This window comes from Lampris incognitus, chromosome 1 (assembly GCF_029633865.1).
Source record: "Lampris incognitus isolate fLamInc1 chromosome 1, fLamInc1.hap2, whole genome shotgun sequence".
NCBI lineage: Eukaryota > Metazoa > Chordata > Actinopteri > Lampriformes > Lampridae > Lampris > Lampris incognitus.
The window spans coordinates 143,227,855-143,243,648 of record NC_079211.1 but is presented as its reverse complement, the minus strand read 5'-3'; the positions used below and the strand labels follow the sequence as shown (position 1 = coordinate 143,243,648).

The 15,794-nt window shown below is 47.4% G+C and overlaps 2 protein-coding genes across 2 annotated transcripts in view; both read right to left on the bottom strand.

Annotated features, from left to right (window-relative positions):
- dock5 (dedicator of cytokinesis 5) overlaps nucleotides 1-7,388 on the bottom strand; it is a 28,479-nt gene extending 21,091 nt beyond the window's left edge. Inside the window, 1 exon segment of the mRNA XM_056280067.1 lies at nucleotides 7,353-7,388. Within this exon segment, the coding sequence (XP_056136042.1) occupies nucleotides 7,353-7,388 (36 nt within the window).
- A 4,422-nt stretch (nucleotides 7,389-11,810) lies between these two features.
- Nucleotides 11,811-14,334, bottom strand: neflb (neurofilament light chain b). Its single transcript, XM_056287723.1, is given in 4 exon segments — nucleotides 11,811-12,277; nucleotides 12,373-12,770; nucleotides 12,914-13,038; nucleotides 13,261-14,334. Coding segments are annotated over 4 exon segments (1,809 nt in total). The 3' UTR covers nucleotides 11,811-12,065.
- Between the last annotated feature and the right edge of the window lie 1,460 nt (nucleotides 14,335-15,794).

The window sequence follows — 15,794 nt, the reverse complement described above, 5'->3', positions numbered from 1 at the left end:
ACTCCTTTGTTCTAGTTTTGCAGCGTTTGTCTCGCACCTCAATATCTTGTTTTCTGTATGCGCAAATAATTGGTTCCTCTTCTGAAGTTTTGTCCATTTGAGCAATTAAACATTATATTTCTGCATTCAAGCGGCTTCCCAACTTCTCCTTTGTTCGCTATATTTTTGGCCTTTTTGGCAAGCCCTTTTTTTTACCCTCCCCCCTCCCCCCCCCCCCCCCCCCCCCCCCCCCCCCCGCTGTTCATTAGCGGACACAAACAAAGCCGAGAAATATAATGAATGATTCAGACACACGATGCATCAACTAGGCCACGGTGTCCTGCCTCCTCGACAGTGGCAGTAGTTTTAACCACGCTTTAATATCTGTAGTATGATCAAACGGAAATCGACAATACCGTGAGGCCAAAGGTCAGGCTTTTACAGCTCAGCTATAAAAATAACGTCATGGGAAATTTTTCCTTTTTTTCCAAGGGCTGACACGCAACATCATCAAAAAGATGTTTCATTCTTTATTTCGAAAGTCTTCGTGCGGACACAAATAAGGTCCTTGTAAAAAGGCGCCCTAAAGAAATGACATCTGCCGATGGTCATGCTGACAGTGACAACGGTCCATTCACCGCCCTGACACGGCGCTCGGGCCGGGCGGCTGCGAGGCGATATGCCAGCGGTTATAATCCAGCCGGGCATGCCGTGATGCAACGTGGCCTCGACTAACAGCTAGAGTCTGTACCTCCGCTGCACAGCTCACTGGTGCAACTCCCTGCGAGATGCTGTCGTGCGACTTGAACTTGTAAACATCCACAATACCGGGCCTGTCAAGGCACGTCCAAATTGCTATTTTTGAGATAATAAGGTTTTAGTGTTGCCAATACCTATGTAATTAATTAGGCACGGGGTATCAGAAATAAAAAAAAATAACAAAAGACCAGCAAGGGTGAACAATATCTGGTGGTCTGCAACTGCAATAACACAAGTCAATGAAGGTATTGTCCATCCATCCATCCGTTATCCAAGCCGCTTACCCTACTCAGGGTGGTGGGATGCTGGAGCCTATCCCAGCAGTCACTGGGCGGCAGGCGGGGAGACGCCCTGGACAGGCCGCCAGTCCATCACAGCGCCGACACATTCACGGGAAATTTAGTATGGCCGATTCACCTACCCTACATGATTTCGGGACCGTGGGAGGAAACCCATGCAGACACGGGGAGAACATTGCCAACTCACACAGAGGACAACCTGGGACGATCCCCCCCCCCCCAAGGTTGGACTACCCTAGGGTTCAAACCCAGGACCTTCTTGCTGTGAGGTGACCGCACCAACCACTGAGCCACCGTGCCGCCCATGAAGGTATTGTGATTTCAATAGGCAGGCAGGCAGCCACTAGCATCAGGGCACTTTTGGCAACCAGGCTGGGTTTCTAAATAAGGGTTTAAACGAGAAGGGGGAAAAAAAGCAAAAGGTGACATTCTTACCGATTAAAAAGGATGTCATGAACACAAATCAAAATTTATGATTCTATCTTGTACCTGTTTGCAAAATTATATTCAGGCATTTAGTTCGCAAAGACTGAACGTGTTGCCAAAACACGTAAAGGCATAAAAAAATTACTTAGTGGAGGCAGGTCTGTGAAAGTGTGTTTTTTTGGAGTCGAGTCTCCACAGGCAGGTCATTTCAAAGCATAAGGGCCCTAGTGGGAAAGCTAGATGGCCAAACACAATCTGCCCAAAGGTTTTAAACGGCGCTCTGGCCCATAAGCCCTTACAAGTCATCAACAGGCCGAACCATAAAGTCACCTCGTAAACTCCCAGCCAACACCATAAGCACTCGCTAACATCCTCCCTATAACGTTTTACACGAGCTGGCGCTGGTTGGAGGCTTTTTGATAAAACGAGAAAAAGGCCGCAATCGCCGCATCTAACAACATCAACAAATCCCCACAAATTTCCAGTACTGTCCACATCTGCGCTTTGAACGCGGACAAGATGAGAATCCCTGTGATCCATTTTTCTAATCTATTTTCAGTAAGAGAGACGTGTTATCATGGCACACCTTCAAGGCCATGGTTACCTGAGCGAAACAACCGCCCGAGGCTTCATGCCGCTGTCATTACCGCCAACGTTAAATACTGTACTCTACCAAACGAACCTCCAAGAGAAAATCCCCACTGGATTCGGAATTTGGCATAGTGCAAATGGAAATCTGAATGAATGAGTAAGAGGAAACCATATATAAGACAGGGGAAAGGCATATAACCAGGCCTTGCTATAGTGCGCTTCCACAGAGTATATGCTTACATAGATAATGTAAACGCCAGGCGTCATACAACTGCATTTATAATAAAACTCATGTCTTGAGTATCTCGGATCTTCTCCGTCAACAACCATGGTGTCTGGTAATGTTGGATTCACTCAGTATGCTCAGCAAGGTTGGGGTCCAAAGCAAATCAAGATGGAAATCTGGATATCGTGCCAGCTCGCCTCCCACTGGGGACGGAACTGTGGAAATGAATGCAAGATACCGCTACACTAAAGAAGTAGAAAAAAAAACTGAATGGATAACAACGGCGTGGATTCAGAAGCAAAGAAACCGACTTAAATGTGATCTCAGTGACAGCCAGGCACAGCCTCATTCACTGATTTCAGCGGTTGAACTCTTCTTCTTCTTTTTTGATTCGTCTCTGTGAAATGATCCCGGGGAGCCATCCAGCCCGTCAGTGCGGTGTCACAACACAAGACCGTCATTGAGCTTGGCACGTATCAAAGGCCCCTATGATCCACGTTGTCTTGTCAACCAGCATTAGTATGCGAGTGCTCAGAAATCTTCAGAACTCTCTTTCTTTATTTGACACTTAGTTCTTCTGTGTGTGTGTGGTCAGTGGCTTGCTATATCAATAATACAAATATATGCCTATCAACACGGAGGCCGCGGTTCGAATCCCCGTGTTACCTCTGGCTCGGTCGGGCATCTCTACAGACACAACTGGCCGTGTCTGCGGGTGGGAACCCAGATGTGAAGAGTAGGGTATTGGCCAAAGTACAATTGGGGAGGAAAAGTGGTGGTGGGTGGGTGGTGGTGGTGGGGGGGGGGTGTATAAATATATATACAGTGAGTAAAAGCAAATAAGTACGATACATTACCAATGATGCCAACATTATCTCTGAGGCGAATGGTGACTAGACACCAGTAAACTGTGCAATATAGGGAATTGAAACAGAGCAACAGTTTGAAACGCAGCACCGGGATCTAAAAGGATTAAGGCAGAACATTCCCCAGCATCAGCTGCTCCAAGAAAGGCATGCACAGCCGAGGATGGGGGGGGGGGGTTGGTGCTGTGGAGCGCCCTAAGCCCACCTGGACATTTCTGACAAATGTTTTCACTCAAAACAGCGACTGGGCAGATAAGACTTCCTCAAAACCCACGAAGAAGCCAAGCCAAGAGGAGTCCGGCTGGACGTCCAGACGACGTCTCCTGAACGCAGGGGTCTCGGCCTATTGCCCCCCCGCGTCTCCGGAGCAACGCACGCGACTCACATCCGCTACGAGGGCACGTTTGTCCGGAAAAGTAACCAAAAGTGAACACTTGACGTGTGTGTGTGTGTGTCAGTGCATTGGCATTCCCAAACCTGCAGCGAGGGCTGATGTCAGCCCAAACACAGCAGCAACACCGAGGGGGGGGGGGGGGAGGTTTCCTCATTTTGCGGTTGTGCCGATTTACCTTGAGGGAGTGGAAGGCCTCGCTGATAGAGCGCGCGCACTTTCGCAATCGCCTCACGCTCTCACGCTCACTCACACACACTTGGCCGGGCTGCGGTTCGTCAACTCCCCATAGCCGTGTGATACAACCTCTCAACTCTTACACGGAAATGGATCAACAAACGGCTCCATTTCAGACGGCCAAAGTTCATTATGAATGACAAGATTAAAAACAAAAAAAAAAACAAGAAGAGAATAAATCATGTCAGCCGCGTCTCTCCGCAGCGCCCCCCCCCTCCGTAACACCGGCGCGCCGGTGTCCGCAAGTTTTACTCAACTCGTCACACGCACACGCACGCGAGACGCTATCACGTTAACTCCGCCGCTCTAAACTTTAAACGAAAACAAAAAAAAGCGAAGGGCAAACAAAACAAACTACCCCCCCCGCCACCGCCGCCGCCGCGAGGCTGCCCAGCAAAAAAACCCCGGAGCTTCACATCACAGCGCTTCACCTACGTGAAGTTAAACGTTACGGAGCAAAGGCTCGGTTGCGTCCTGCTGGATCCCCCCCACTCCCTCTCTCCTCTCCAAACTGTAAACACAAGTAAGTTAAAAAAAAAACTTACCAACGCCATATTTCTCTCTTTTAGTTGGAATCCAACGGGTCATTGCGGGGGGGGGAGGGAGAGAGAGAGAGAGGGTGGGTGGGTGAATAAGTGGGATAAATAAATAAATAAATAGTATTTCGGACCAGGGCGGGCGGTACACTTTACTTTCTCCCCGAACTCTACTGTTCCGCCATCAATGACTTGAAACAGGGGGGAGGGGGAGGAGAGGGGAGGGACGGCGGAGCAACGCAAACAAACCGGGGAAGCTGGGAAAGATGGGAAATTGGCGTGTACGGCCCGCCGTAGTGTTCCGTGCCACAAAGCCTCCGGGGGGGAATAACATTGTAGCGAATTCGGGCACGTTACAATATAACTCGCGGACTCCGTTCGAAATAAATCGCCGATCCGCGGCGCGGCGAATAAATCAGCGCAGCGTTTTTATCGTTTGAATTTCGATTCGCTCGTGTTATTTCTCCATTGTTTATTACTCCCGCCCTCCGCCCTCCGCCCCCCAGGGCTGTCCGGTAGCGTTAATGAGAGATGGGGGGGGGGAACCTACTCCGAATGATCCTGATGTAATGAAAGAAAGCTTATAATATGTGGCATTAAAGGTCTTGTGCAAAATTCCACAAAGGATACTGTCAAAGGAACCCCCCACCCACCCAAATGTGAACGTTCAACGTGTTGGTTTGTTATTTCTCCACGTTACTGGATGAAACTTTCCATGCCAAATCGTTTTGGGCTTCATAATACACGTTACGGCTGGCCCCGTGTGCTATAATCAGTGGCGCCCCCAGAAATTTTTCATAGGGGTGGCCAAATGGGGCCCCTGAAAATCTTGGGGTGGCACACCCAAACCAAAAGCCGTGACTGCCTTTCAGGGAGTCTTATCATGGTGTTGCAGTATTCTGTGTAGGCTAGCTGAAAACTGTCAAGTTAAGGAATCGCACACTGAAAAACTTTGGCTTCTTATTTTTCCAAGTTAATGTTACTGAATAGACTAATACGTTACAGTTATAACATTTTGAGTTTCAATGAGTCATGTATCTGTACATATTGTAACGGGTTAGACGATTCCTTGTTGTTACATTGTGTATGTCCAGAAATGAAAAATGAAAATATCAGATAGAAGCACATTATGCATAATCAGAAGCATATTCCGCATATGCAACTCGTGGCTAGGGGGGGGCAGCGGGGGGGGGCAGGGCTAGTATCAGGGTGGCCATGGCCACCCCTGGCCACCCCTTGGGGGCGCCGCTGGTGCTATTGTTATGTGTTATTGTTATATTTAGTCAGTGTGTCACAAATCCTGCCCACTTGCCTTGGTCCCCTGCCCAGCGGGGCAGTTTACAGCTGCTGGCTGAGGCCTGGCACGTAGCCTTTTGTCTCCCCATCATGTGTTTCTTCTGGTTAGCCAAATGGTGCTGCCAATAAAGTTTCAGCTAAGTGGGGTCTTTTAATTTTTGTTGTTTCTTTAGACGGCGTCGTGCTTTGTCTCTGTGTTGAGGTCATTTTTCGGTGGGGCTATTTGAACCCAAGGCTTGTTTGGGGTTGAGTCGTTTAGAAAGACTTGGATTTATATGATTTCTTCTTCTTCTTCTTTTGCGAGGGAGAGGGTCGTCCCACGAAAACGTGGCGTGGGGAACGTGGACGGGAGTCTCGTGAGTGACCTCAACTGACGTCGATGGGTTTTGAAACGATATTTCAGTCAAACCATATGGTCTAATTGTTTCTCTCACGTCGATCATGCAGAATTCCCATGGCTGGGGGCCTCTGGAAATTATTTTTGTGACTCTTCTCGTAGGGTGTTTTAGCTGCTTATTTGAGCTTTGAAGGAAATTGACAAACGGATTTAAGTCTACAAACGTCCTTTTTCACCCCAGTATCCTTGAGAGTTACTATTAAGCCAGCGACAAAAAAAAAATCAATTCTGTAAAAGGAATACAATATCGCCACCGTTTGACGGTTTTGTGCTATTACATATACATTGTTGATTTTTTGATTGAACATTTCATTACTTTTTGTATTCTCACGTTATTCTAAATAGATGCATGTCTGCATCTATTGCTTGAATTCAGCAAAAGAGTCTGTTAAGATGGATTTTTAAATAGCAGCATGAGATATACGAGACACCTCCGGTGTGTGTGTGTGTGTGTGTGTGTGTGTGTGTGTGTGTGTGTGTGTGTGTGTGTGTGTGTGTGTGTGTGTGTGTGTGTGTGTGTGTGTGTGTGTGTGCATGTGCGTGTGTGTGCATGACGCGTTGATTTGAAATCACATATTCAGCAAATAATGGCATCAGTCAGGTTTAACAGCAGTGCCCCACTCCCTTAATACTTTATATGTTGCATTAAATCTCGGGCCTTTCCTTAATAAAAGCCCATGATGGGAAAAGCAGGACTGTGAACAGCATTTTATTGATGGGGAAAATAGTGGGGGGGGGGGGGGGGTTAGGCTCAGACTTCAGCTTTCTCCATCCAGCGGTGTTGTTTAACACACGATGACTGGGACGTGAAGATTTTCCAGCGTTAGCAGAGATACTTGCACAGGTGGATGTTTTGCAAGAATGGTAACCTCGAAAGAGCAACTCATTTTTTATTCACAAGCGGAGAAATGTGTGGTGATGATGGACTGACATTGCCAACAATGAAAGCAAGATAGAAAGACAAGGGCTTTGTCTTTTGTTGCAGCCATGTTTCTCCTCCGTTTGTTGACTCTGCCCGCCCGGGGCATTCCCCAGCTTAAATAGATGCAGATCAGCATGAAGCGACATCCCCTGACATCAGTTTTTCCCCCATGACACGGTTAGCTATAGTCGTGACAAGTGTGTGCCCTGGCATTTTATTTTTTTATTTTTTTTTTCAAAAGCCTTTGGTCCTGAGTTGATTAAATTGTGGTTTTGTTGACGTGATAAACACAACCAAATGTGCAAGAGACTGCCGCACGGCAAGGCTACAAAGCCCCGGCCTCGGCCCTCCCCAAGACGGAGACAGAAATGGACGATGGGGTCGAATTGATTTCACGGTCTTCCCGGACTTAGGCCTCAGCACTTACCTGCTTGTCCAGCCGCAAAGGCGAGTAATGGTCCATCGCCTGCAACACTGTGTGGAGGTCACTGCACTCCGCACTGGAGAAAACTCTTCATCCATTAGGGCCGAGTCGGCTCCATTGACGGAGACAGGTACAAATCTAAACTCTTCCATCCTCCTGGTTAACAGTATGCTTGTGTTTTACTTGTATAGGATTTTTTTTTTGCCCTTGTGCTGTACTTCACATACAAGTGCGATAAGAAATTGTGCAACAAAAAAAAAAGATGTTGAACACATGTAAACAGGAATGCAAATTTAAAAGGTAAAAAATCCACAGAAGGTGTACCCCAATGAATATCTGTATGCAGATATGCAAATGATATACATGCATGTGTCAGCATGCTACAATGTAAATGTGTAATATGTTTGCATCAATGTCACCCAGGCAAATATCCCTGCATTAATTGTGCTTGAGAAGAGGGAAAAAAAACCAAACAAGTGATTCTGGATTTAACCTTGGAGAGATGCAGATTGGTGTTTGTGTCTCCTGCTAACCCGAGGTTGTGACGTGAATTGCCAATTATTTAAAGGATCCCAGAGAAAAGATTGCATATTCAGCCCGGCCAGGAGAACTCCGTTTAGATGACAATGAGATGTACGGCGTTTATGCATCACATCTATAGACGGACTGAGACGTCCTTCGTTTGTTCACAGTTTAACTCAGTCGTTCAGTGGCCGGCCCCACAAGACCGGCTAAGAGGACCAACAGTGATTAAAAACAAAAAAGGAGTAGTAAGAATAGTCTAGAAGTAAAAAAAAAAAAAAGATAAGAAGGATGAAACTGGTAATGCAGTCAGTTGATGAGGGTTTTCTTGAAGCCATAATGAAGCGAGTAAGAAATCTGATCGGAGGTTTCCCAGTTGTCAGCAGAGGGAGCTCCGATTCTTAATTAACAGGTCTCCTATGCAAGGCCAGAAATTAGCTTGCTTGATATCTATTAAGGCAAACCATTGCATGACAACCCTGTCCAATGTGGAGGCTGCTCCGCGTGTCAGGACACATAATTACTACAACACTACTACCAAAATAAAAGCGTCTTGCTTTCCTGCCTTGTCACTCCGCTCCCCTAATGTGAATTACGCGATATAAGGAGACATTTTTTACCCGTGCATGTGATGTGGACGCGCGCCTAAACCGCTTTGCAGGTTTCTTGACGTCGCAGGATTATGAGCTACAGGAAAATGTAAAAAAATAACAGTGACGACCGGCATCAAGTTGGCTGTTTATTTCAAAAGTTATCAGATGAAATTAAAATGCAGGACTAAGGATGGACTTTTTTGTAAACAACGGGTAACCCATCCACCCATCCATCCGTTATCCAAACTGCTTATCCTGCTCTCAGGATGCTGGAGCCTATCCCAGCAGCCATTGGGCAGCAGGCGGGGAGACGCCCTGGACAGGCCGCCAGTCCATCACACACACACACCTAGGGACAATTTAGTACGGCCGAGTCACCTGACCCACATGTCTTTGGACTGTGGGAGGAAACCGGAGCCCCCGGAGGAAACCCACACAGACACGGGGAGAACACGCAAACTCCACACAGAGGACGACCTGCGATGACCCCCAAGGTTGGACAACCCCGGGGCTCGAACCCAGGACCTTCTTGCTGTGAGGCGACCGCGCTAACTGCAACCGTGCCGCCTACAACAGGTAAGAATAAAAGGAAATTATTCGGTGCGGCTTCAGAAATCCAACACCTCCGGTTGCGTGTTCAGTAACAGGCAAAATCAGAGGTATTGGGTTTCTCCTGCTCTACTTGTGCTGGCAGCTTTCTATAACCTTGAGGAGGCCAAACCAAACGACTCATGATGTGCTGTGAAATGTTAGGAACGATCGAATGCGTTTAAGAAAATGGAAACACGAGGACGCGTAATATCACTGCCGTCTTTAGATGCGGAGAATGTGCAGTGACGCACCAAGTAAGGCCGTTCAGCTTAATTATCAAGCGGACGGTGTTCACCTGCTGAAAATGTGATGTCATGCACAGCCTGAGCAACCACACGGGGGTCCAGACTCTCGTTAAATTTAAAACACAAATTCCCAATGGTTTTGCATCCGTATTGGATCCGGATCAGGCAATTATTTTATTGACAGGTCTCAATGGAGGTGGAGGAGGAGGAGGAGGAGGGGGGGATCCTTCTCCCAACACATTTTATGCTTACAAGAAAGAGGGAGTTATGCGGGGTCCATTCACAGCCCACGTGCCATCAATAAAGTGCCCAAGGCAATTTGATAAGTGACAGATTAAGCAAAAAAAGAAAAAGAAAAGTAAAATAGTCCAATATGTCATGCTCCCTGACAGCAGGTCTGCGTCCTACCTTGTGCTGAGAAAACCCATTTCAGAATAGACGTAAGAGTGATTGCGCAGCATGTTCCCTTTGGGCCGACTCAACTCTTTTCGGTAACAAGACAAGGGGATACAGCAAAGAGGATAAGGGCCTATTTTGGGGAGGGGTGAAATAAGATAGAGAGCGAAGGGAAGGAAACAACGGCATTCTGCACATTTTTGTTTTGCATACTTTGACTCATGTACTAAAACTGCTTTAGTGTATTTGTACTATTATATACATACATACATACATACATACATACATACATACATACATACATACATACATACATATACATACATACATATATATACATACATACATACATACATACATACACACACATATATATATATATACATACATACATATACATATACACATACATACATACATACATACATACATACACACACACACATATATATATATACATACATACATACATATACATACATACATATACATATACACATACATACATACATACATACATACATACACACACACACACACATATATATATATATATATATATATATATATATATATATATATATATATATATATATATATATATATATATATATAAAAATAAACTGCACCCTCCCCGGCACGTCTCATTGTGTGGATTGGGGATGCGGGGTTTCGGGGGATTTTGCCTCTGCAGATGCCTGGAGGAATGCCCCCGGTCTTTCTATGGCCCTCCCGGGTAAAAACAGTTTGTCCTTTGTCAAGGATTAAAGCAATGAGCTATTTCCTCTCCCTGTCTCTGTCTCTCTCTTCCCCCGCTCTCTGCCACCCCCCTCCTCCCTTTTCTCTTTTTTTTTCTTTTCCTTTTTTGTCTCACTCCCCTCTAATGAAATTGCTCGCTCCCCGCTGCCCTCCCTCGGCTGACACTTGGCCAGATTCTTTGCTGCAGTCGTCTTGCTGAGTCATAAAAGTCCCAGTGGGCCTTGATTTATGAGCGCCGATGTGGATGAGGGTGAGGCTGCAGGAAAAGCACTTGTGTCAGCCGGCTGATCACACAGCGGCTACGGACACAACAGAGGAGAGAGGACCCCGCTGACTTTGGGCGTACGGTCACGAGCCCACGGCGGCACCAGCGCCTCAGAATCTCGATAAGACAAATCTGATGGCGTTATCTTGGACATGGGCGATGTGAACGTGAGGGGTGACATCTTCAAATTTACACCGATTCATTCCATCAATTCCTTTACTTGACGATAACGGCGGTGCTCCTGCAGAATAATCGTCTGACAGTGTAGAATCCCAGGTCTTCACGGCAGCATTTGGTTCAGGGATCGCATAATTAGCCGAAGTAGCTTGAAGTGACTCACGCTTGCTAATTTTCTTTTGTTTGCTGCAGCGCTCCCTCGCTGGGGAGGAAATTGAGGCGTTGCTCGTGAGTGAAAGTAGAAACGCAGCTTTTTTTTTGACAGCTAGCTACGACTGGATCCCCCTATTATTCGCACCGCTATATGTGACCTACCCAAATTGCACTTGAAATCAAGTGCACTCTTGGCTAGGACGTTGCCATTCCAAGACGCCGGTAGGTTGACCCACGAATATATCCACCGACTGCCCACTCTCTCTGCAAGTTGCTTAGGAAATGAGAATCTCTATTAACCCCCATTAAGATTCGGGCTAAAGGGGATCGACTCGTTTTAGCTCAGACTGATAAATATTGGCTCTGGCTTAAATGACTTTGCAGAAACGTGTACCCCCCCCCCCCCTCTTCAAAGTTAGGCAAAGGGCCTTGGAGCTGATTAACGTTCCTCTGGACTTCATATACGGATGTAAATATCAATTGTTAATGTTGTCTAACGGCTCATTGCAAGTCAGCATTTATTGATAGGGAGAGAACAATCTGAAGCATCGGGTTACAGTTTTCAAGGCTTTATTGGAGTTCAGTGCAGCACATTGCGGACACCACTACAAGTGTGGGTCTTTATTATAAGGCATTTCAAACTGGGCACTTAACATTCTTGCAGTCTTGCAGGCATACTCCAGCTTCGGTGCAGCACACATTTATTTGCAAACAAAGTTACGCAAAGCGGAATTTGCATTCCCAGACACCATCCCATCCTCTGAACCTCTGAATTTTAACGATTAGTTCATTTAGCCCTCGACTTTATGCTGGGTACTGTGCGCGTGCATGTATACGGGTTCTGGCTCGCTCGTTATTTGATCATTCACAGGATGCAAATGCCGTCATATTGTTTGCTGTTTTATTTTCATTTGGATTTTAGGCCTACTGGATGAAAAGCTCTGGATATAGAGCACCGGAGAAGAAATCACCTCAGATAGATATTATTCTGCTGGGTCTTGATAAGCATGTCAACCTAAACACCTTCATCCTTCGCTTTTGTGTCCTCTTCAGTCTCGTCCACTTCGGCTTCTTTGCTGCCCTCCCCCTCTTTTTCGTCTCCGCCGTCCTCCGCCTCCTCTTTTTGATCAGCTCCCTCCTCCTCTCCGTCTTGGCTCTCCCCTCCTTCTTCTTCTTCCCCATCTTCTTTTGTCTCTTCTCCCGCCTCCTCGACATTCGCGTCACCGTCTGTAATATCACAAAAATTGAAATAAGCTGACAACTCTGCCACAAAAATGTACCACAGAAATGAACAAAACAAGCAAATAAACGTAACGAGGGACCCTACAAACCTTCTCCTCCTGCCTGTTCCTCTTCCTCTTCCTGTTGTTCCTGCACCTCCTCCTCCTCCTCCTCCGCCGCATCCTGCTCTTCTTCTTGGACCTCTTCTACATTCTCCTCCTCGTCTACCTGCTCCTCTTCTACCTCATCCACCTCTTCCTTCTGGGGACAGCTGGCCTCCATCTGCTGCGCTTGGCCAGCAGATATAGTCTCCTCTATTAGGAATGATGAAGTGGGCAAGCGGGAGCTGAATGAATAGGGACCCCCGGAGCTCAGCCTGGACAGCATGGAGAACTGAGGACCTCCGTAGGATGAGGCCGGATATAGGCTTTGGGAATAAAGAGAGACAGACCCTGGGCCTCCTACACTGAAACGGTTCTCTTCCCCTTCGAGCAGTTTCCTAACATAGAGTAGGATACAAATCAGATGTTAATTTGTTATTTTTTTCCCCCAGTGCCTTTATGTAAAGGCCCATATATATTGTTATTCAAGTCATAAAACATAGGCACCACCACACACTCCTGAATTATTCATGCCACTAACCTGTAAGCTGCAATTTCAATATCCAAAGCCATCTTCACATTCAGGAGGTCCTGATATTCCTTTAAGTAGCGAGCCATATCATTCTTGTTCGCCCTTAAGTCGTCTTCTAGTCGACTAATAGTATCCTGCAGGGGAGAGACAAATTGGTGTTAGTAAGAGATTGGGATAACATCATCAAATATACAGTATTGCAAGCCAAACTGATCGGTACTGTCAAGAGACGTGGAGATTTTCCTCAGTCTCTCATCTTCAACATCGAGATGCGATTGCGTTTCAATTTGTAAGAGAACCCGTGTTCTTAAACTCAACGCCTCTCAAGTTTTGCAAGCGATTTGAGCTGTTCTGACCTGCAGGGCTGAGATTTCAACACTCTGCTTATCCTCCACTTCTTGCAGTTGTCCCTCCAGAGCGTGGTTCATCTCGCGACAGGCTTCAATCTCCAGGATCTTGGCTTTGATGAGCCGGCGGTATTCTCCAGCCTCATCTTTGGCGTTCCGTGCGCCGTCTACGTTGCGAGCACTTTCAACCGTCATCACATTCATCTTGCTACTGAACCATTCCTCGGCTGACTGGCGATTGCGGTGCGCCAGTGTCTCATACTGGGCTCGAATGTCACGGAGAGCGGTGGATAGGTCAGGTTTAGCCACTTCCATCTCCACAGACACCTGGGCGCTGTACTGTATCTGGGCCTGCAGTTCTGCTATTTCACCCTCATGGAGGCGCTTTAAGAAGGCCAGCTCGTCCAGCAGGGTACCGGCCCTTTTCTCAAGCTCGGCCTGGCCCAGTGCAACCTCATCTGCCCCTTTTCTGGCATCAATGAGTCTGCCCTCCGCATCCTCTCTGCCGATCATCTCCTCCTCGTAGCGTCCTTGCAGGTTTCGCAGCACCTCCTCCATCTGGTCGTGGTGGTTCTGGGCGGCCTGTTTCTCTTGAGAGGCCTCTTCCACAGCAGCATGGAGCTGGCGAATCTCATGCTCATACAGGCTCCGGAGGTTGGATGGCTCCACGTGCCTTTGCCTGAGGACAAGGAGTTCAGTCTCCAGCAACTTGTTCTGTTGCTCCAGTTCGTGGACCCGCTCTATGAAACTGGCAAATCGGTCGTTCAGGTCCTGCAGCTGGGCTTTCTCCTGGGTCCTCACGATTTTGAACTCGGAGCTGACCTGTGTTGCCTGGCTGAGCTCGAGCTCGGTGGCAGTTGCAGACATCGGAGCAGAAAGCAACATGGAAGAGGAGCTAGAGATAGCTCGGCTGTATGTTGGATAATTTCTGCGCGATGACCCATAGGAAGTTATAGGGGCAGAGTGGGTAGAATATACGGACTTGGATCCTATTCCTCCACTGCCCCCATATCCTCCGCTGCGCACCACCACTTTCCTCTTGTAAGAGGAAGGGAAGTAAGGGTCATAGCTATTGAAACTCATGACTCCCGAGCCAGGCTACTCTGCATCAAGGAAAGAAGCTGGGCTGACTGCACAGCAGAATCTGCATTACTCTGGCTTTTATAGAGCCAGTAATGACTGTGACGTAAGCTTTTTTCGTGGGCATGCTGACTGAAGGAATTGATAATGGTGCCAGCCAGCCAGCCAGCCAGCCAGCCAGCCAGCCTCAGCCCAGAGAGAGATATATGGAATGGGGATGAGGTGTGTGTGTGTGTGTGTTTGTGGGGTTTGTGTGTGAAAAGGCGGGGGATAAGCGGAGCAACAAGACACTGCAATAGACAGGGTCAGTGAGGACAAAAGCAGCTCTGATGTATATACATTCCCTTACAAAAGCACAAGCTGTAATCACTTTCTGCTAATATTCTGGCAGACCTACCTGTTACGTACCAGTGCAAATGACTAAAATGCAAATTGGGTCATGGGAGGACGAAGAAAACAGTCTCTGGTCACTAATAACACAGACATTTATTATTCTGCGGAAGCAGTCTGCTACATAGGACGGATGAAAAAATGAAAATATCCCAATGATCAGAACATCTCCATGAAAATAACAGCTTGCCTTTGTAATACTGGTACAGACCGGCCAAAGCAGACACAGTGCACCAGTGTGAAACAGCTCCACTGATGATGACAAGTCAAATTGTATGCGGGTGTTCAATGAACAGAACCGCTCAATTTCACAGAATTTTTGCAACAGTTTGCCCCCTAGCGGTTGTCCGTTAACACGCACTACTCTTATGCACGATCTTGCGCATCCCACGGACGCGTGGGATGCGCCATCCTCTTGGCCAGCGTCCGTTCGGTTTCCCCGATGTGCAAGTCACGGCGCTCCTCCCGGCACCACCTGCGCCGGGGGGACCCGATCCTCGGGGCGGACCACGTGGCGCAGCGTGTTTTTTTGGGGGGGGGGGGGGTTGAAAGCAACCGAGACACTCCCGCCACATGCGGACTCATCGCTGGTGCGCTGCTCGGCCATCTCAGCTGCCTTACTGCCCGCAACACCGAGCCGGCAAGGCAGCTTCGAATGCTCACGTTTCAAACACTTCCAACGCCACATTTTCTGATAACAAAGGTTGATCCGTGCTTTACTGCAGTGTTTCTCAACCCAGTCCTCAAGGACCCCCCCCCCCTATCCTGCATGTTTTCTTTGCAACCCTGAATAGGTACCTGTTTGTAGTTATTCAACCAATCAGCAATGAATTTTGTCAGACGTTGCACACCTTGCATAATTAAGTGCTGCGAGATGATTGGTCGAGTAAGTACAAGCAGGGCTACCTACGCAGGGTTACAATGAAAATCTGCAGGATAGGGGGGTCCTTGAGGACTGGGTTGAGAAACACTGCTTTACTGTACTGTGGCATCGCCCCCCCCCCCAGAAGTATCCTCATGCAGATTACACGATATTTTTGCAAAGATTTTTTTCCCCCACTCTATCATAAATA